This window comes from Ursus arctos, unplaced genomic scaffold (assembly GCF_023065955.2).
Source record: "Ursus arctos isolate Adak ecotype North America unplaced genomic scaffold, UrsArc2.0 scaffold_18, whole genome shotgun sequence".
NCBI classification, from domain to species: domain Eukaryota; kingdom Metazoa; phylum Chordata; class Mammalia; order Carnivora; family Ursidae; genus Ursus; species Ursus arctos.
In genome coordinates, this window is record NW_026622852.1 from 43,996,704 (window position 1) to 44,019,005 (window position 22,302).

The window sequence follows — 22,302 nt, forward strand, 5'->3', positions numbered from 1 at the left end:
AAAGTATGTTAAATGACATCAGTCCTCAGGTCAGAATGGCTCTGTGGCTTCTCACTGAGCTCAGGTTGAAACCCAATGTTCTTACAATGTCCTACAAGGCTCTGGCTCTCTGGTCCCTCTCTGATCCCAGTTCCTAATATTCACCTAGTATCCAGTGAAGCCCACGAACGTTCTCCTATGTGATTTTCCTCAGCTGTGCGAGGCACAATCTCCTCTCAGAGCCTTTGCACTGGCAATTTCCTCTACCTGGACTCCACTTTCCCCAGATATCCACAAAGCCTGCTTTGCTTCTTCACCTCCCCAGATAGGCCTACCTTGAACACCCTACTTAAATTTGCAACCACCCCTCTCCTTCTCGTTCACAGCCCACTCTTCCTGCAGCCTCTTTATTTAAAAAAAAAAATCTTCTAACATAGGATACAATTTATGTTATTACATATACTCTAATTATCTGTTTGTCCCCTGCCCCCACTAGAACATGAGCTCCAGGATGGCCACGGTTCATTCTGTCAGTGCCTGACATCCAGCTTGAGTTAGATGATTAAGAAATAAATACCAGTTGAATGTTAAATGAACAAATACATGAATGAATGAATGAATAATTACCAAAACCAGTTCTTTAACTCAGATGTCAAAGTATTAAATCAATCTACTAAACCGACCAGGGGTTGGCAAATTTTTCCTGTAAAGGCCCCGTTGGTAAATGCTTAAGGTTTTGCAAGCCACGGAGTCATGACTTCTCAACCATGCTACTACAGCAAACAGTCATAGGCAATATGTAAACTAATGGGCATGGCTGTGTGTCAATAAAACTTTATGAAAAACAGCAGTTGTCCTGTCTGGGCTGTAGTCTGCAGACCTCTAAACGAGACTAAGCTCCATCAGTGCATAGCGCTGCACCTAGCACAGCCCTGTCAATAAATAATTTGAAGTGACGTATATGTGAAATGTAGTTCTACTCTTCACTCCGTCACAGCACTGTCCAAGTGAACTTGCTCTGCTGGAAATGTTCTACATTTCCACTCTCCAATATGGCAGCCACCAGCCACACGTGGCGAGTGGACACTTGAAATGTGATGTGAATTAATTTACATGTTAATTTAAATAGCCACATATGACTAGTAGGTGCCATACTGGACACAGTAGCTCAATCACAAACTCTGTTTTGCTTCATGATCCAAGTCTAGCCCCTCTCCCTCTAGGAAGCCCTACCTGACTGGTAAGGCTCATAGTAACTTTTTTTTTTTAATTCTACAATTCTCGTTTCATTCAATTCATGTTTTGACCACAGTTATAACAATACTTAATGTTCGTTGAGCTTTGTGTACCAGGCATTGTGCTAAGTGCTTAATATGTTTTATCTAGTTTAATGCTGGGCAGAGCATTGGCTTTCAATGCTTATTTGCAATACACATTCAAAGTTGGAGAGCACTTAGAGAAAATCTAATGTACAGCTGATCCTTGAACAACATGAGGGATAGGGGTGCCAGCCCCCAGGCACAGTTGAAAATCCATGTATAATTTTTGACTCTCCAAAAACTTAATTTTGGGAAGCCTTACTGATTAAACACAAATAGTCAGTTAACACATATTTTGCATGTTATATGTATTATATATTGTATTCATACAATTAGCGAGAGGAAAGAAAATGTTATTAAGAAAATCGTAAGAAAAAGAAAATACATCTACAGTACTATATTGTGTTTCTCGAAAAAATTCTGCATGTAAGCAGACCTGCACAGTTCAAACCTGTTTTGTTCAAGGGTCCACTGTAATTTCCTCTTGTATTATAGGTAGAGAAACTGAGGCCCAGGGAACAAAGTGACATGTCAAAGGTCACACTATTAGTCAAAACTGCAAATCTAGTAGTGAAGCCGTGGAATTTGTCTCTAAACCCAAAGTTTCTTCTTTCATTTACTCATTCCATCATTCATTATTAAACACTGACAGCATCCGAGACAATTTGCTGGGCTTGGGGTTAAACAGTATACACCCCAGGTACAATCTTTGCCTTTATACAGCATCTGGTCTCTTGGAGAGTAAGGACTTGAACACAGAATCATACAAATAAATATATAAATAGACATTGTGAGTCTGTACTGATAGCACAGATCAGGGGTTAAGAGGATACACTCTCAAGCCCAAGTGCAAGGATCAAACTAGACTCTACCACTTGCTAGATGTGTGGCTTTGGGAAAACCCATTAACTTAGGGGATTCCGTTTCCTCATGTGTAAAATGGCAATAATAGGATATTATACCAGTTCTAAGACACACAGTTTTCCACATTTTCATACCCTTGCAATGAGGACTTGTGTGTTATTAACATCTTAATGGGTTTTTTTCTTAGTGGTATGCAAAATATTGGCACATGTATCTGATTGTGTCTTCAGTGAAAATATGATTGTATCTACCTTCTAGGGCTATTGAAGGTATTAAATAACATATGTGAAGTTCATAGAGACATATTTTGTACTGTATAATGGGCACTACTACTATTATTATTATATTATTATCATTATTTACTCTAAAGGGAAATGAAGTGTACTAACATCGCATAAAACACAGGGAATAACTGAGTCTAGAAGGTCAGCAAAAACCTTGAGGATGAGACATTCAAGCTGAAGCATGAAGGATAAGGAGGAGGGAAGAAAGGGAAGAATAAGGCTTATAAGGAGTGAGGGCAGGTGGAGAACAGACTGTTGCATGCAGAGGGAACAGCACCTGCAAAGACCCTGCCACAGTGGTTGCTGGACATGACTGACCATTACCCAGCGTGGAATACTTCACAACATGGCTTTGTATCCGACGAACACTCCCAGCCCCCACCTCTAATTTTACACTCATCTTCCTTTTCCATACTTTTGTTTCTTGATAGTTCACTGGTCATAAGGTATGACAGATATATTTAGAAGTTTCTGATTTCTTTTTTAAATAGTAGGACAGCTACCATTTATAGAGACAGCAATCTATTTTTGTAATACGCTTGTTGAATAAAATTATATATAGTCTCTAATTTAAATGCCAGTAAATTATATTTTTGACGATGAAGCTAGTCTTAAAAGCGGAAAGCTTCCCTTCTCTTTGGCACATTCATCCCAGAGGTCATAATCAGAGATACCTCAAGTTATCTTCCCATTTGCAACTTTACCAGATGACACTTCCAATCTCTCAGAACCTCTTTCTTTCAAGTTCAGAAGCAAAGGTTACCTTGGACTTTCAGCGAGGCTGGCAAGCTCCCAGTAAGAAAACATTTTTTCTCTTTTGCAGCCCATTCTGACCTTCTTGTCCTTCCAAATTTGTGAACAGTCAGTCCTGCTGCTTTCTGTTGTGGGCTTTCTGAGATTTTATGACCTCATCTTTGACACAGGTTGTCCTTCTTCAAAAGACCTCAACCCTCTTCCACAACATAACATGTTACAACACATCTAGACCAAATATAGCAACACTCCTGGATAGAGATATAAAATAGTTTCCCTACAACTCATAAATGCTGTCACTGTTTCAACCCTGACTTCTGCCTGTCTCCCTTGTCCCCAATCCAATTGGGTCCTTTAATTTTTTTCAAGTCAACTTATTCTAAATTCTTTGTCCAAAGGATTCATGCCTACCTCTGAGAATTCTCTACAAATACCTATCAAAGAGAGAATGCCAGAATACCTCTCTCTTCTCAATGCTAAGCAAACTTCTCAAACACAGACTCTTCAAATAGTAACTTCTTACTCAGTCTGGGACCAAATCCCAGCTGTGATACTTAGTAAATATATGACCTTGGGCATTTCTTTCAACCAACTTTAAGACATAGTTTCTTGTACGGAAAGTAGAAGCAACAATAACTGCATAAACGTGTTGTTATGAAGCCCAAGACAGTTACAGAAAGCCACAGCAATTATGCTTGGTACAAAATAAGTGCATAATAAATTGCAGATGCTGTCATTGTTATACTAGTATTCATGCACCCCTTGATATCATACCAAAATTCCACCATGCCTCTTTTAACTGTAAGCTATCTCTGGCCATTGTCTAACACTCCAAACTCTAATATATAGGCAATGAAACTGCATCAAATGGATCAATCTGATGAGATAAACAGGATTCTGTGGTTAACATTACTTGCATGGTCTTTAAACAGAAAAAACAAACAAACAAACAAAAAATAACTGCAAACTCGGTTTGTTGTTGTTTGGCTTCTGTTGGAAATTTTTTTTTTTTTAAGTTTGGTTTCATTTTTTCACATGTCTGAATAATGAGGCACAGGGTTCATTAATTGACAATACGTTTAGATGAGTTTTGTTTAATTCAGGTTCTAGTAAAGTTCCAGACCAAGGAATGGTGATGTAGAGAAAGAACATTGTGAATTCTGGAGTAAGAACATAATTGGACACGCTAATCCTAAACCAATAAAGGATAGAGCTTACTTTGAGTTCAAAAAAGACTAGTGGTATCCATCTTAAAGAAGGTGACTTTCAGAAAAGAGCTGTACCAGGTAAAAGTTAAGCAAAAACCCTTAGCCAAAATGTCACTGTCAACGCCCAGAGAGCTGTCCGTGGTCCTGACACCAGAACCATGCACCCAACCCACTGACCAAGCCCTGACATTTCACCAAATGAAACTTGCTTCTCATTCATTCATTCATCCATCCATTCATCCATACAAGAAAAGATGTACTGATGCAGAAACTGTTTCAGTGACTGAGCTACAGCAATAAACATGATGAGCATAGGAGAAGTTTTAATAAACTTTTCTCATACACAAATCTCTCCTCTCTGGTCTGCCAGGAAGGTGGCTCTCTACAGATAAATCTCAATTTACTTAACTGTGCATCTCACCTATGTGCTAATTTACTTAGATCCTACATATCTGGCACCTGGAAACACTACAATCTCCTTCAAGGCAGGGACATGCTCCATCTCTGCGAATTCTTGAATTTACAACTTCATAGAGTCCTTGTGTCTCATTAAACTTTAATAATACAAGGCTTAGTATATAACAGGAGCAATCTATGAACATTAGAAATATTTAGTACAATATATGACATAACTACACTCAGTGTATTCTCATTTGATATCTTATTGCAAATGAAAAGTGGCTGCTGAAGACATGAAAATAAACTGAATATGATGGGGAACATGACTGAAGTTCATATCAATTTGAAAAGAAAATTCAATCTGCTTTAAATGCCATTTACAAATTGTTTCAATCATACTTACGCTGTAAGTTATTAGTGCTCAAAAGGTCATAGAAACATGAATTTTGAGCTGAGAAATATCTTTGGAATTATTCAGGGTTGTAATTCATATCTTGCCACTAATTTACTGAGCGACAATGGGTAACTTGCTTAGCCTCAGTGGCCTTCAGTCTCTCATTAGATCAGACTAGATGATCGCTAGGGATCTTTCTTGCATTAAAAGTTGTTCCCACTAATTTCTTTGTTGGAGAGAATGAATATGAAGATCACAGCATATGCCATATTCAAGGTCAAATGACAAATTTGTGGCCAAGCTGGCACTAGGATTGAGAGCCTGGGACTCTTCTCATTGTACTTGTTTAAAAGTCACACGAGGACTAAATGAAAGGCCAGCAGAAAGGAATGTCCAGGTTACGGTAACTTTCTCTGTTAGGTGGTCAGCTCCTAGAGGTCAGGGACAACATCCTATTTTCTTCTTAAATAATTTAACCCAGCGCACAGTGCTGGATTAGAAGTGTCTCATGAAATATTTATTAAATTAATTGAAAAATACACTGAATTAATTACATGAAAGCCCTAGGGACTGCATAGCTGATTATAAAATCAACAGCAGACACGATGTTTTGAGTGCTCACCATACATTAGGTACTGTGCTGAGTGCATTTGAAATGTGATTTTTCACCTCAGTCTCACAGCATTCTTCTAAACAGGGCTTACTCTCATTTTTTACAGATACAAAAAATCAGGCCTGACTATATTAAATGACTTTCTCAAAGCCCTACTACCAGTAAACAGAGAAGCAAAGATTTGAACCTGGTCTGACTCAAAAGGTTATTCCAATTCTACTCTGGTTTACTAAATGCTTGAATGAATAAATAAAGAGATGAATGAATTAGTGACTAAATGCATTAGTGTTTTGCTGTTACTTGTTTTGTGTAGTTTGAAGCCATACTGTCAAAGATTTTGTATACAGAATTTAGCACGATACCACACATGTGCTGAACTTTGGTAAAGCTGTTTCACCATAGGACTTACCCATGGTGACATTCTGAAGAGCCAAAGCCTGATCATTTAGACATTCTGGCGCTGCACTGTACGGGACTCCAGCAAGAAGTTGTTGAATATTCGCTTCTGTCCTCAGAGATGAAGTGTGTTGGTAGCCTACTCTGGAAAGGAGCGTAACACCACCCTCTGGCAACACTTTCAAGCCTTCTCTATGCCTTCAGTGAAGTCCTTCCTTGCCTTGATTCTATATCGGTTTGTTCTCATCCCATTCGCCATTATGAAGGTAAATGTTTAATGACTGGCTTTCCAAAGAAAATCAGCCATGATTGGTAACATTAACCAATTTTGTTGATATAAATACTTTCATCATAGTCAATTTTCAAGCTATTTACATGACATAACCAAACAAAGAGTTGGGAAGAGATGATAACAATCAACTCTCGTGAGTCTCATGAGCTGTCATACAGGCCAGCTCCAGCACACCATGTATCCAATTCCATAATCAGCCCTGTGGGTGGTACGAATTGTTGAAATCCCTGGAAGAACACACTTGAGCTGGGCTATGGCACACGGCCAAGAAAACTTGGCCAAGTTCATCCATGCGTCATGGCAATTATATATTCTCCAGAAGCACTACATCCCCACTTTTCTCCTTTTTCTTGGTCAGTTTAGAGGAATGATCCTTCTCATGGATACATCTCCTAAAGCTTTAAGACGTGATGAGCAATGTTGGGACTCTATGACTTTGTTCAGTCCTATGAATCCCACCACAGAAGGAGGGCTTACTGAAGGGAAGCAAAGCCACTTTTGACAGATTTAAGGCCTGAATGTGTACAGGGGTTGGGGAGTTAGTTTTTCCATGACTTCCCGCATAGTCTAATTCCCAATCAGAGGCAAAGGAGGGGAGGCCTAGCTATTCTCTTGGACAGGTACATTTTCCCCCAAATAATTGGACAGATGTGGAAGGTAGTTTCCCTTTTCCAGTGAGCAATATAGCCTTACTAAATCCCTTAGTGGCTCTCAGAATCTTCAGATCTTTAGCTCTCTGTGAGTTCTCTTCATCTTACCTTTCCAACTTCATCACCTGCCTCTTCCCTAGTTCTCCTCCGCCACGTCATGTGCAGCAAATTCTCTAGATGCCAGCCCAGCTACACTGCTTTCTGGTTCCTGGAATAATTCTAAAGTTTCTTCCTCTTGATTTCAATCATTAAGATCCCTCTGTGAAAGGACCCCACCTACTCATCCTCCCCACTGATTCTACCAGGTTCAGCTAAAAGGTCACGCACTCCATGATGTATCTCCTGAAATCCCCATCCAGAATATATTTCTCCCTTTTCTCCAGGCATGAGCTACTTTGTTAATGCCTGTTCTTGATTTATCCCACATTGTGTCTTTTATAATAGCTATATATGAGCATATTATTTTTATCCCTGTGAAAATGTGAAATCCATGAAGGCAGGAACATTGTCCAATTTGTCTGTGATTTCCCACAGCACTTAACACACAAGACTTATGAGTTGTGGAATTAAGAAAATCTTACTTGAATTGAATCTAACAAATTGAAATAAATTTTTCAAAATGGGTCTGAGTCAAGACCCATGAAAATATATTCAAGGATCTTATGTTCCCATTTCTACTCCTTACCTGTAGATAGTCCCATCCATTTATGCCTTGAGTGACTTGTAAGAGTAAGGTGGTTTGCTGGACATTGGGATGGGAAGGATACAGGAGCAAATTAGATACAGTCCCTGCTTTAAGGAGCTTACATTTTAGCAGGGTAGGCAAATTTCCAAACAATAACTCAAGTTTTAATCAGATTTTTAGTCAACAGAGCACTCTGATGATGCTGTAGAAGTCATCCATTCTACCAAGAGGAAAGGAGAGGTAATCAGTGAATAGAATTTTACAAAGTAGATGATTAAAGAATGGGAGACATTTCAGGTAGAAAGTGGAGACTATACTCTAGTCAGAAGGTCAAACTTTGCATGGGGTGTTTGAGAGGACTATTGCGGAGATGAGCAGAGTGAAGTCCACAAGGAGAGTGCTCTTAGGGTTATGGCTGATTGTGAAGATGAAGCCAGAGCCTTCTAGCTTGTCTGACTACTGATGGTTCCTGGTGACACCATTTCTCTAGAGTTAGGAAATATTTAAGCTGAGTTCATATGTAAGAGGAAGAAACTAAAAACTGTTGTATAACTTTGTGTCAAGGAGCACAAAAATTTCCTTCCTTCCTTCATTCTTTCATGATTTTCTGTGCACTAATTATATGTCAGCATTAGGCTAAGTTTTAAAGATACAGGGATAGGTAAAACACATGCTTTGAATCCCCTTTCACCAGCCCTTAAGAAAGCTTATAGTGTGGTGATGACATAGGGAAGTACAGAGGCTATGAGAGCAGAGAGGAGGGCTCTTCAATATAGTCAGGGTTTTGGGCTGAATGGAATGGAAAAAAAAAAAAAAAGAAAGAAAAGAACACTTGATCTCCCAGTAAAAGGGGGGAGAAAGACATTTCAAGGGGATGTAGGCATGAGAGGGTATGGTGACTTCAGGGAATGCCTTCAGGACCCTCAGTGTACCTAAGTTCAAGGTATGTGACAGAAAGAGGTAGAAAATAAAGTGGCCCAGACATGAGCATAGCTTTGTCAGATAAATAAACAAATGTGGCAGCTAGGACTTCTCCTGTTCTTATGGAAAATGAGAGGACTGTTTAGGAGGAAGAATGTTTAGAGCCTCGGTGCACCAAGAGTTGTCCTTGGCCAGAAGCATCAGCAATACCTGGTAGCTTGTTAGAAACGTGGAATCTTAAACCCACACTAGACCTGCAGAAGCTTCAGAAGAATTGGTTAAGAGCACAGGCTCCGGAGTTTGAATCCCGACTCTCTACCTGCCGGCTATGTGACTTTGATCCTCTCACTTTTCTTCTCTGGCATCAGTTTTGTCAGTGATAAAGTTGAGAAGGTCAACCCAGTGGATTCTAGTAGCATTTTCAGCTCTGCAAGGGGCGTGGTGTGTGTGTGTGTGTGTGTGTGTGTGTGTGTGTGTGTAATTCTAGGTGACATTGGTGGGAGAGTAGATCATTTCCAAAGCTGGCTAACACATGCCTCCTTCCTGAATGACCCACTGTTGGGAATTATGCCCTCAAGCTTGCAGCTAACAGAAAAGATCATCAGAAACAACGAACCTGCACCTGAAGGCACATCAGCCTGGAAACCAGAAGGGCAGACCCTCAGGTGCTCACCACTCTGCTAGCTGCGGCTTTGTGTGGGAAGGAAAGGTGGTGGACCCTCCCGCCAATAATCCTGCCTGCTATTTAAGGAAAGAAAAAGAAAGAAAGAGAGAGAGAGAGAGAGAGGGAGAGAGAATGTACAGGATCAGATCCAGAGGCACATAATTCCACAAGGGCCTTCCTGGATGTTGTGTGAGGATAATCAAGTGTGTGTGTGTGTGTGTGTGTGTGTGTGTGTGTCTGTTTTGGGAATAAAGAGGTACTGCTTAGGGTGACAGTGCCTTAACGCCTAAATGCTTTAATTAAGAGAAAGAAGATTCAGCTGTCTGGTCAAATGGTACACTAGAGCTGCATTGCATTTTCCACAGAGCTTCCCCAATAGACCTATGTACAGGCTGCAAAAATGTGTCTAAACAGGCTCCCAACTAAAGGATAAGAGGGGATGGTGATTAGAGAGCCAAATCCTTGCCCAGCTCTGGAGAGACTCAAGGGTTAGCCTAGAGAAGCTCTCTCTTCACTCCTGAACTGTTGCCCCATGGAGAAGTGGAGAAGAGGTAGGATAGAGGGAGCACACTCTTGACCTGGGTCACTGAGAGTCCTCAGCTCTGCACAGGGGCTGCCCCATGGGCATTGTGCAATGGATTTTCCAGGCAAGATGGCCAGACTCTTGTTAATGAAGAAAGAGATGAAGTTCCAGAGAGTTGTTGTTCCATATAAGTTGTAGGGAAGAGCATAGGACTGGGAGCAAGAACAGCTTAATTTCTAACTTGCTCTGGGACCTTGGCAACTCTCTTCTCTCTAACTCCTATTTCCCTATTTGTAGACATTAGTAACCAGCACTTAATGAGCAACAATGATGAAGAAGAGATTGTCCTTTTTCTAAGTAGTTGCTATAAATAAGACAGTGTCTCCTGGGTTTAAATACCAAGTGTATGCTGTTGACTCACAAATTTCTATCTCCAGCTAAAACTTCTTTGAAATGGACTTTTGGACCCCAATGCCTATTTTCTATCTCTACTTGATGTTTAGTAGTCATCTTTAGTAGTCATACATCCCAAACAGTATCCTTGATCCCCCTCACTTCAATCCCGACCCTCTTACAGCATCCTCTGACTCAATGAAAGAGACGTCCATTCATCCACTGTCTGGATTGAATCATTTGGAATCATCTTTGACCCCTCTCTACTTCTCACCTTCCATATCCAATAACAAGTCATGTCAAATCTACCCTCTGAACATGTCCCGAATTTGACCATCTTTTCCCCTTACCCCTTTGGGTTCAAGCCACTGCCAACTCTTGCCTACATGGAATAAGAGTTCCTTTGAACACAAAGTCAATTTGCCATGCACCAGCCAGAGTCATTCTCTTAAAATGCAGTACACATCATGTTACTCTTTGGGCTCAGAATCCTCCAGTGACATCCCATCACACTCAGAGTAAAATCTAAAGTCCTTGTCATCCTATATAACTCCCTGCAGCCACCCCCACCCAATCTTCTGCTTTTCACATTTGCCTCCTACTCCTCTCCTCTCTCACCTCCATCTAACCATGCTATTCTTCCTGTTGAACCGATGGCACACTCCTGAACTCCCACTTGCAACATGCTGGCCCTTGTCATTGCCTCTGCGTAGAACGCTGTCCCCCCAGGTAGTCATGTGGCTTCCTCCATCTTTGCCTCGAGGTGCATACTCAAATGTCCCCTTCTCAGAGAAGCCTCCCCTGACCACTCCACTCTCACTCCCAGCTTAGCATCCCATATGCTGTGTGCTCTCCCCCAGCATGCCTCATCACCTGACACAGTGCACAGACTTTCCTGTTCGTCTGTTGCAGCCCTGTCCAACAGAACTTTCTGCAGGGCTGGGGATGTTCTACATCTGCATTGTCCAAGAGGTGGCCATGGGTCACAGGGAGCCACACAGCACTTGATAGATGGCTAACGTGACTGGGGAAGTGAATGCTGACTTTATTTAATTCTACTTAATTAAAGTTCAAATAGCCACCTGTGGCGGATGGCTACCTTGTTAGACAGTGCAGACTGAATGTCTCCTTAGAATATAAACTTAATCAGGGCAGAGATTATGCCTATTTTGTCCACTGCTATATCCTCAATGCCTACGGAAGTGTCTGCCTACTCAATAAATACCTGTCAAATGAATGAGTAAATGAATAAATATGGTAGGGGATTTCCATGCATTATCTCATTTAATCCTAACAACAGCCTTGTGGGTTAGATGCTATGTTCTTTCTCTGGTACTCAGAGAGAGGACGTGTCTTTCTGAAGAACACCCAGCTAGTTTGTACCCTGTGACCAACATCTCCCCATTTAAGGTGAGTAAGTCCTGGGGATCTAAGGTACAACATACTGAAGTGTTAACAATGATGTTTTGTATGCTTGAAAATTGCTAAGAGGGTAGATCTTAAATGTTATCACCATAAAAAAGGTATATGAAATGATGGGGGTGTTAATGAGGCTTAATGTGGTAATCATTTCACAGTATATACACATATTAGATCATCACAGCATACACCTTAAACTTACAGAATGTTATATGTCAAGTATATCTCAGCAAAGCTGGAAAACATGACAAAGGACACCAAGCTAGTAAGAAGTGGATAGGATCTGAGCTCAGGGATGCCTGATGTTGTTAGATACCTTGCTTTGCTCAAACTAGATCAGATGCTCTCTGTGGTCCTTTTTACTTCTGGGATTCTGTGGTTTTATAGAACTTTCTCCCTGGCCCAGTGATGGCAGCACACAGTGTAACCGCCAATGTAACTGAGGGCCTTCAGGTAAAACCCCTTGTCCATGGTTCAGAAGCCATGACTCTTCAGGTATAAGGCATGCAGGCCATCTTGCAGCCCGCCTCCTCCCTCCCTCCATCCCCAGCCTAGCCCACGGCTCACCAGTTTCTGGGTCGCAGAGCTGCTCACAGGCATCTGTCGTCCTCTGTCCGCAGAGGTCTCTCACCCATGGGGAGGTGGCGTTGATCTGGTAATACAGGGACAGCTTGGCCGGGTTTAGCCAGTCTGAGACATCCAGGTAGCTCCCTTCACTCACCACAAAGCTGCTCCCTGTGGGTGAACAGAGAGAAAGACAGCTACTTTCTCCCCCATTGCAGGATGCAGATGTGTCTTGCTGCTGATGCTGCAGGCCGGGAACACAGACAGGTGCGTACAAGCAACCCTCCACCCCAGTACCCCTGTTCTCACTCGTCTGCCCATATTGACAGAGCATTTTTACTATATGCTAGTCATGGTATCGGCAGCCAGGAGAGAAAGAGACAAATTGGCCACAGAGACAGTTCAGCCTAGTGGATAGAAGTCGGGCCCTTAAGACCCATAGAGACTTGGGTTCAAATCCAGAATCCACCCTTATTTGCCATTAACTTTGTGCAAGTCACTCAATGCCTCTGGGGCTTGGTGACATCATCTGTAAATAGGAATATCAACGGAACCCACCTCGTTATTGTAAAAATGGAATAAATTAATGTAGATAAAATGCTATGCTTAGCAGGGGCTTGACTTGTCCTAGTAAAGAATGCTTAAACATTAAAATTTGAAAGAAAAAAAAAAGTGCTAATACCCCTGTCACCCAGGCATCCTCCCCCAACCTCCACCCCTAACAGGGGTCATTAATGCCCACAGGGGCCAGGTGTGTGATATTAATGGGAAAGACTAGCTAAGCAGCTTTGGCCTCCTGGCCTAGATTTTGTTTTTTTATTCAGTTAGAGAGAGACAGAGGGAGGTATGGGGACAGAGAGAAATTCAAAGAAATCCACAGCACCTCTAAGAAAAAAAGCCGCACTTATACCATAGAAAATGCCTTAATGTTGGGGAACGATGGAGTTTGAGGTGGCCTGGCACTGCAGGTTCTATCAGACTGGAGTAGCTGTGGGCCGGCTCCAGCCAGCTCTTGCCAAATGGATCTAAAAGCCAGTGGTACAAGAATGTCAGGTTTTCTTCAAGAGGCTAAAAATTCAGATTTTGATTGTAATCAAGCAATTTGGAAATAATGATTTAAAATTGTTCTTAGGGGCGCCTGGGTGGCACAGCGGTTAAGCCTCTGCCTTCGGCTCAGGGCGTGATCCCAGCGTTCTGGGATCGAGCCCCACATCAGGCTCTTCCTCTATGAACCTGCTTCTTCTCCCACTCCCCCTGCTTGTGTTCCCTCTCTCGCTGGCTGTCTCTATCTCTGTCGAATAAATAAAGAAAATCTTTAAAAAAAAAATAAATAAAAATAAAAAAATAAAATTGTTCTTAAATTTGTGTAAGTCAGGGGTGCCTGGGTGGCACAGTTGGTTGAACAGCTGACTCTTGATTTTGGCTCAGGTCATGATCTCAGGGTCCTGAGATCAAGCCCTGTGTCAGGCTCCCAGCTTAGCAGGGAATCTGCTTCAGGATTCTCTGTCTCTCCCTCTCCTTCTGCCCCTTCCCCTGCGTGTGTGCGTGCTCTCTCTCTCAAATCAATCAATAAATAAATCTTGAAAAAAAAAAAAAAAAGCTTGTGTTAGTCAAACAAAAGACCCTACCTTGCAATCTATGCTCTAAAATACTCCCCTTAATATACATATATTTGTACACACATATATAAACATCTATACACATATATACATACATGAACACATACATACATATATGGATTACATCACACACACACACACACACACACACACACACACACACACACACTCTTCAAGGGCAAGGAAGAGAAGCCTGTTCAGGGTGGATGCATACTGGGTACAAATGGTGAGTGGATGTATGCAGAAATACACAAAGGTAGCCCACCACAATTAGATAACAAAAAGGAATACAAGGCATCCAAATTGGTAAGGAAGAAGTAAGACTTCTACTATTTACAGATGATGTGATGCTATATATAGAAAATCCTAAAGATGCCACCAAAAAAGCACTAGAACTGATAAATGAATTCAGTAAAGTCACAGCATACAAAATCAATATACAGAAATCTGTTCCATTCCTATACACTAATAATGAAGCAGCAGAAAGTGAAATTAAGAAAACAATCCCGGGGCGCCTGGGTGGCACAGCGGTTGGGCGTCTGCCTTCGGCTCAGGGCGTGATCCCGGCGTTGTGGGATCAAGCCCCACATCAGGCTCCTCCGCTATAGGCCTGCTTCTTCCTCTCCCACTCCCCCTGCTTGTGTTCCCTCTCTCGCTGGCTGTCTCTATCTCTGTCGAATAAATAAATAAAATCTTAAAAAAAAAAAAAAAGAAAAGAAAACAATCCCATTTACAACTGCACCAAAAACAATAAAATATCTACAAATGAACTTAACCAAAAAGAGGTGGAAGACCTGTACTCTGAAAACCATAAAACGCTGATGAAAAAAATTCAAGATGATGCAAAGAAATGGAAAGACATTCCGTGCTCATGGGTTGGAAGAACGAATATTGTTAAAATGTCTATACTATCCAAAGCAACCTACAGATTTAATGTAACCCCTATCAAAATACCAACATCATTTTTCACAGAACTAGAACAAATAATCCTAAAATTTGTACGGGACCACAAAAGACTGTGAGTAGCCAAAGCAATCTTGAAAATGGAGGCATCACAATTCCAGACTTCAAGTTCTATTACAAAGTTGTAGTAATCGAAACAGTATGGTATCAGCATAAAAATAAACAGATGGATCAATAGAACAGAACTGAAAACCTGGAAATAAACCCATAAGTGTATGGTCAATTAATCTTTGATGGAGTAGGAAAGAACATATGATGGGAAAAAGACAGTCTCTTCAAATGGTGTTGGGAAAACCGGACAGCTATATGCAAAAGAATGAAAGTGGACCACTGTCTTACACCATACACAAAATTAAACTCAAACTGGACTGAAGACCTAAATGTGAGACCTGAAACCATAAAAATCCTAGAAAAGAGCACAGGTAGTAATTTCTCTGACATTGGTCATAGCAACATTTTTCTAGGGATGTCTCCTGAGGCAAGGGGAACAAAAGCAAAACTAAACTACTGGGAATACATCAAAATAAAAAGCTTCTGCATAGCAAAGGAAATATTCAACAAAACTAAAAGGCAACCTACTGAATAGGAGAAGATATTTGCAAATGACATACCTGATAAAGAGTATCTAAAATATATTAAAAAATATATAAAACTCAACACCCCAAAAAATGAATAATACAATTAAAAAATAGGCAAAAGACACAGACAGACATTTTTCCAAAGAAGACATACAGATGGCCAACAGGCACATGAAAAGATACTCAACATCACTCATCATCAGGGAAACACAAATCGAAACCACAATGAAATATCACCTCACACCTGTCAGAATGCCTAAAATCAAAAACATAAGAAACAACAAGTGTTGGCAAAGACATGGAGAAAAGGGACCCCTCTTACACTGTTGGTGGGAATGCAAACTGGCGCAGCCACTGTGGAAAACACAGTGGAGGCTCCTCAAAAAGGTAAAAACAGAATTATCTTATGATATAGCAATCTCACTGCTGGGTATTTACCCAAAGAATACAAGAATCCTAATTCAAAGGGATATGTACAACCCATGTTTATTGCAACATAATTCATAATTTACAATAGCCAAACAATGAAAGCTGCTCAGCCCGAGTGCCCATCGACAAATGAATGGATTGAGAAGATATGTGTGTGGTGTGTGTGTGTATACACACCACACACACACACACACACACACACACACAGTAGCATATTACCCAGCCTTAAAAAAGAATGAAATCTTGCCATTTGCAACAACATGGACGGAGCTAGAGTGTATTGAGCAAAATAAGACAAATACCACATGATTTCCACTCATATGTAGAACTTAAGAAAGAAAAAAAAAATGATCAAAGAAAAAAGAGAGAGAGAAACCAAGAAACAGACTCTTAACTATAGAGAACAAACTGATGGCCACCAGAAGGGAAGTGGTAGGGGAAATGGGTAAAAATAGGTGATGGGGGTAAAGAGTACACATATCATGATGAGCACTGAGTAATGTATAGAATTGCTGAATTACTATATTGTACACCTGAAACTAATATAACAGTATATGTTAACTAAACTGAAATTGAAGTTTTAAACAACTTGATAAATGAAAAAAATAAAAACAGAGAAAATGTACATAAAAAACATAGTAAAGGTCAAATTTCACAAGGGAAAAGGAAAAACAAAAAGTTCAGTTAGGACCAAGCTCCACAATGCCGGACTTGGAGAGGGTTCTAGATTTATGGCAGGTCTACAGACCTCAGCAGCAGGAAATCTTAAATTGTTTCACAAATAACATGACTCAGCCTCTCTCTGGGCATTTGCTTCTCTCTACCTCACTATCAACCAATGAAATCTTTCCATGTATGCCATTTAAATTTTCCCAAGAGGAACTCAGCTACTGGGTATCATATGGGTTTGACAGCAACTTCTCTGCCAGGTCACAAGAGACCCTGCTGGCTGACCACAATGGTTGGGTTCCTCTTGATTGGTGACTAGCTGTGGTCCAAAGGCAACAGCCAGGGAGGCAGGATCATATTAGACCCTACCTGAATGCCCTGAGGACCTAAGATTCCCTAAAAAGAGTAACGGCATGGCAGGCAACGTTATCTTCTCTAACTCACACAGATGATGTGATTTCTATCACCCTACAAAATGAGTTCCTCAGTAGAACCGCAGTGGACAATATGATTTTTGGTGAGGATGAAAAAAGGATTCTATGTGAAAAGCCTAAGGGATAGATAGCATCAAGCTCAGAGATAAGGAAATGACCACATTTGAAGTTGGCCTTAAAATCCTTGGCAGCTAAAGCAAATAAAAAAAAAAAAGGAAGAAGAAGTCTGCTGGATTCCATATTTCAAATTTCTGGCAAGGGAAGATATGCAAATCTATCTGCAAAGCCATATTTTCCCCTCTGGAACTAAGCCCAAGCAGAAACATGTCACATGGGTCCCTGTGCAAGGCACCGAACATCAGTATCAACCACAGATTTTTCTTTTAAAAAGCACAGTCATGCTGTTTAAATGGATAATTCTTGTATTTATTCTCACTAAAGACTGAGGGATGGATATTGAATTGTGTCCCAGGGCTGAGTTTGGCTAATCCCACTACTTCAGGAAAGCTACACAGTGCAGTGATACAGAGAAGAGAGAGAGCAAGACATGTATTCGGATCTTCCCTCTGCTCCTCACAAGCTCTGTAAACCCAGACAAATCCTCAGTCATCTCCCAGGAAAAATGTGGTTATGGATTTTTCCTTCATAGGGTCGATATAAAGATTAAATGAGACAATGAATGCATCTTAAGTCAGGTTTACCAGAAATGAGACTCAAAGGCAGAGACTGGCATGCAGGAAGTTTGCTGGGAGTTCCCTGGTAAGGAAATGAGCAAGTGGAATTGAACAGAAGGAGAAGTTGAATTGCCATGCAGTTGGAGAAAAGCCCTCAGCTGATCCCAGGGGGAAGTTCTGGACCTCTGATGGTTCTTCAGAGTTGTCCTGAATCAAGACAATGTGTCAGGCCTTTGTGCCCCACATTAACCAGTCAGAGGCTGTGGGCTATCCTCGGGGAAGGGACATGGGCTTGGGTGAAGTGGTCATTTTTAATGAAGGACATTTCTCCAAGAAGATTCGGAGCAAGTGGTTGACCACCAACATTCCTGGCAGCTGGGGGAAGAGTGACTATGTTCTAATGAGAGATTTGAACACAGCATGACAATGTCCGCTACAGCATGTGAAGTCTCCCAGCACACATTGTGAAATCGTAACTAGCAGGAGCCATTTTAGTTATTATGTGAATGTCTTACAAACTTACAAAGCTCTGAATCCAATACTGGCTAACAGATCTCTCTTAAATATGAGAAGAGAGTCTCTGTGAAAGGGAGTGACTTGGGGCACCTGGGTGGCTCAGTTGCTTACCAACTCTTGATTTTGGCTCAGGTCGTGATCTCAAGGTTGTGAGTTCGAGCCCCAAGTTGGGCTCCACACTGGACGTGGAGCCTGCTTAAAATTTTCTCTCTCGGGGCGCCTGGGTGGCACAGCGGTTAGGCGTCTGCCTTTGGCTCAGGGCGTGATCCCGGCGTTATGGGATCGAGCCCCGCATCAGGCTCCTCTGCTATGAGCCTGCTTCTTTCTCTCCCACTCCCCCTGCTGTGTTCCCTCTCTCGCTGGCTGTCTCTCTCTCTGTCGAATAAATAAATAAAATCTTTAAAAAAAAAATTCTCTCTCTCCCTCTCCCCTCGCTTGTGTGCATGCCCTCCCACAAAGAAATAAATAAGTAAAATAATATTTTTTTAAAAAGGGAGTGACTCAAAAGTAGGTTATTTTCAACTTTTTTTAAAGGGTCCTCTACCAAGATAACTGTTGGTTTAATGTCAGAAGGGAGTTACCATCCTTTGAATGCCCTCTCTGTTCCAGACCCTGGGATGAATACATTACACATCCTGTTCACTTAATTCTTATAACAGCCTTATGGGGTAGGTATTTCCCACCATTTTACAGAAGGACAACATAAAGTTCAGAGAGAAACTGATTTAACCAATTTTACAACTAGTAAGTGGCCAAAGTAGAAACTGACTTTACATTTTTCAGCATCCAAAGAGGAGACCTGCCCATTATTCCAGGCTGTCTTGAGAGTTGAGGCTTTGGTTGGTTATCAGACAAAGCTGAGCTCTACAGTGGTCTTGGTTCTTTTCTGATCATCTACGCATCCCCCATTAGCGTCAATCTTGTAGTGTGGGAGGTCTTTTGCTTTCTCTGATAGACAGTGCTTTCATATAGAGAAGAGGTCATGACTCATTCATTAGTCCTTATCAGTCCAGCCCTGAGTAAAATGCCTGGCACATACTAGGAGTTTAGAGAATGTCTGTTGAATGAATTAATGAAATCAGAGTTCTGTGCTTGACTAGAAGGAATTCCAAGTAACTTCATGGGACTGTGAAGCAGGAATGCCTCCACATGGATCCCAAAGGTTTTTGTTTCTTTGTTTTGTCTTTTTGTTTTTATCCTCTGAGAGCCAGAATACAAGATTAGCGCTTCAGTGTCTCCCCAGTCCCAAACCAAAACTTGAACTGAAAATCATGGCTCCTGAGCGCTGATTCAGCCCACAGGCTTTCAGTGTGGATGATCAAAGTAGCGATGCTAGAGGGATTCAGTGTGAAGGGGCAAGGACACGTGGCAGGGAGATGCACATCAGATAGTGAGGAGAAGTAACTGTACAAAACATAATTGCCGAGACTTAATCCACACGTTCATTTAACCAACATTTATTAAGCCCCTCCTTGCATAAGAAACAGGCATAGAGAATGATAAATGGACTGAATCCATCAAGAAAATTACAGACTAACAAGGGAGAGCAAATGTGTGCACAGATAGATATAATACAACCTAGAGTGTTGGAAGCACTGCCTGACAAGGATGGGCATCTCTGAGTACAAGCAGAAGGAAAAAGGGGTGTCAGAAAGGAATCGCTGAAGAGATGGCCTTTAAGCTAGATCTGGAAGGATACAAAGGAGAACAATGAACTTGGCAAAAGTTGAGGTGGCCTTTGCCCCTTAAGGCTCACCTTTAGATCTGGCTTGTGCTCCTCTTAGTCTCTCTCATACGTACAAGATATTCTACTCAACTCCCAGCTATATATGCTGTCATAGATTTATTCATTCATCCATAGATTTATTCATTTACCAAATAGAGCACATACCATGTGCTGGGTCCTGTCCTAGCCTCTGGATGAGCAAAATATGGTGTCTGTCCACCGAGCACTCACAGTCCAGGAAGGGAGTTCAGATTTAGCAAATCTAAGGCAAATCATGAATTTTTTTAATTTCCCCTTTCTTATTCTCCCACCTAGATTGTACATTTCTTGAAAACAGACTATGCCTTATCTCACTCTGCAATCACCATAATGCTTAGGCTAGAGTGGAGGTTCAGAAGATATTGGGGAGTGTGTGTGTGCAGAGAATGAGGGGGTGCAGAGAAAGAGAGAGAGCACAAGCACAGTAAGGCCAAAGAGTGGCAAGCAGCTCTCTCTGGGTAAGTTCTAGCATTACTCTGAGAATAAATACACAGGAAAGGAATAGAAATGCATTATTCCATGTGTCTCATACATCTCTAGTTTTCCAATGGACCCTGTTTTATTTTCTTGGCTTTGGATCAAAAGTACCCCCATTTTCTGGGTGCACCGAGATTCCTCTTTGTGCTCAAATCAATCTCCCCAGAGAGCAGTGACTCTGAAATGAATCTTTGCCAAAATCTCAACTTCAAAATGTCATGTTTCCTTATTTTTCAATATATATATATATATATATATTTTTTTTTTTCTCCCACTGGCTTGTGGGAATATACATCATCTAATTAGCCAAATGGATTTTCAGTTCAGCCCAATCGTTTCCTTATCTAGCATCTGAAGCTCAGTGTTGCTCAGGGGACTGCACGGGCACGGAGGTCCTCATTAACTCTGATCTTCAATTACATTGATTATAAGCCCGCTTCTGTAATTGTGCGGCATAGATCAGAGGTGAGCTGGGGAGCTCAGGCCACTCCGCAGTGTTCTCTGAAAAGCCAGAGGCATATCAGCCCCTAAAGAAACAGAACGCTACAGATGAGAACTAAAAATACCACGGAAGGAGGTATCCCCAGACAAAATTGCCTGGCGAGCCAGACGGCAGCTGCAAATCGTTTCGTTATACCTCGAATCACGAGACAGACCTCAGAACCATGGATGGAAGATTTCAAAAGAAGGCTCTGGTCACAGTGGTGAAGGGGAAGTAGAGGAATGAAAGGTTGTATGGTGGAAAGATGGTCTTCACAAACGATGCTCAGGGAATTTTTTTGGCCAAATGTATTCAGCTCTCCCCCCCCCCCAATTCTTTGAGAATATGTGAAAAATAATTAAGGGCTTATTTCCTAATGTTACATCATGTATTCCCATGATGATCCCATCTGTCAGGGGTTTGGACCTGGGAGAAAGGTCTTTTCAGGGGCACAGGATGGAAAACAAAACCAAGACAAAGCAGAATTGAGGAGCCCACCTAACTTCAGCCCAACAGACCCATAGAAAGTACACCCACCCCTACCTCTCTCCCTTATGCACAGAGCCTTGAATACATCCCACCACCTGCCATTGACTGAAAGCCATTTAAGAAGTGAGTGACAAAACTCTGCAAACATGAGCTTAAAAACAGCAGTTTGAGGGTTTGTGAATACGGGCAGAGACAACCCAGATGGCTGGGAGCTCTCGATCCCTGAGAGCAGCAGCAATCTAGAGTCACAGGGCGGGTTGGGGGGAGGGTTATCTGACAACTCTCTCTGATAAGAGTCATCAGCTATTTTTCTCTCTGCTGTCACCTCCTGATCTTCTTAAAGCTCTCATCCCTTCTGCCATTTTCTTCCCCTTTCCTTGGATCAACTTCAACCTATTCTTCTGTGCTGTCTACCTGTCCTGGGCTGATCTGTGTCCTCCCCAGAATTCATATGTTGGAAGTCCTAACCCTCAGTACCTCTGAGTAGGACTGTATTTGGAGGTGGGGCCTTTCAAGAGGTAATTAGGGTTAAATGAGGTCGTTAGGTTTGGGCCCTAATCCAATAGGACTGGGGTCCTTATAAGAAGAAGAGATTAGGACACAAAATGGCTAACAGACACATGAAAAAATGTTCAAAATCATTAGCCATCAGGGAAATTCAAATCAAAACCACATTGAGATACCACGTTACGCCAGTTAGCATGGCAAAAATTGACAGGGCAGGAAACGACAAATGTTGGAGAGGATGTGGAGAAAGGGGATCCCTCCTACATTGTTGGTGGGAATGCAAGTTGGTACAGCCACTTTGGAAAACAATGTGGAGGTCCCTTAAAAAGTTAAAAATTGAGCTACCCTATGATCCAGCCATTGCACTACTGGGTATTTACC

At 41.6% G+C, this 22,302-nt stretch overlaps 1 protein-coding gene across 3 annotated transcripts in view; it reads right to left on the minus strand.

Moving 5' to 3' along the window:
- ASTN2 (astrotactin 2) overlaps positions 1-22,302 on the minus strand; it is an 844,134-nt gene that overhangs the window by 457,386 nt on the left and 364,446 nt on the right. For all 3 annotated transcript variants that reach the window (XM_044389549.3, XM_026513856.4, XM_026513855.4), the window contains one exon: positions 12,324-12,491. In XM_044389549.3, the coding sequence (XP_044245484.1) occupies positions 12,324-12,491 (168 nt within the window). The remainder of the gene's footprint in view (positions 1-12,323; positions 12,492-22,302) is intronic.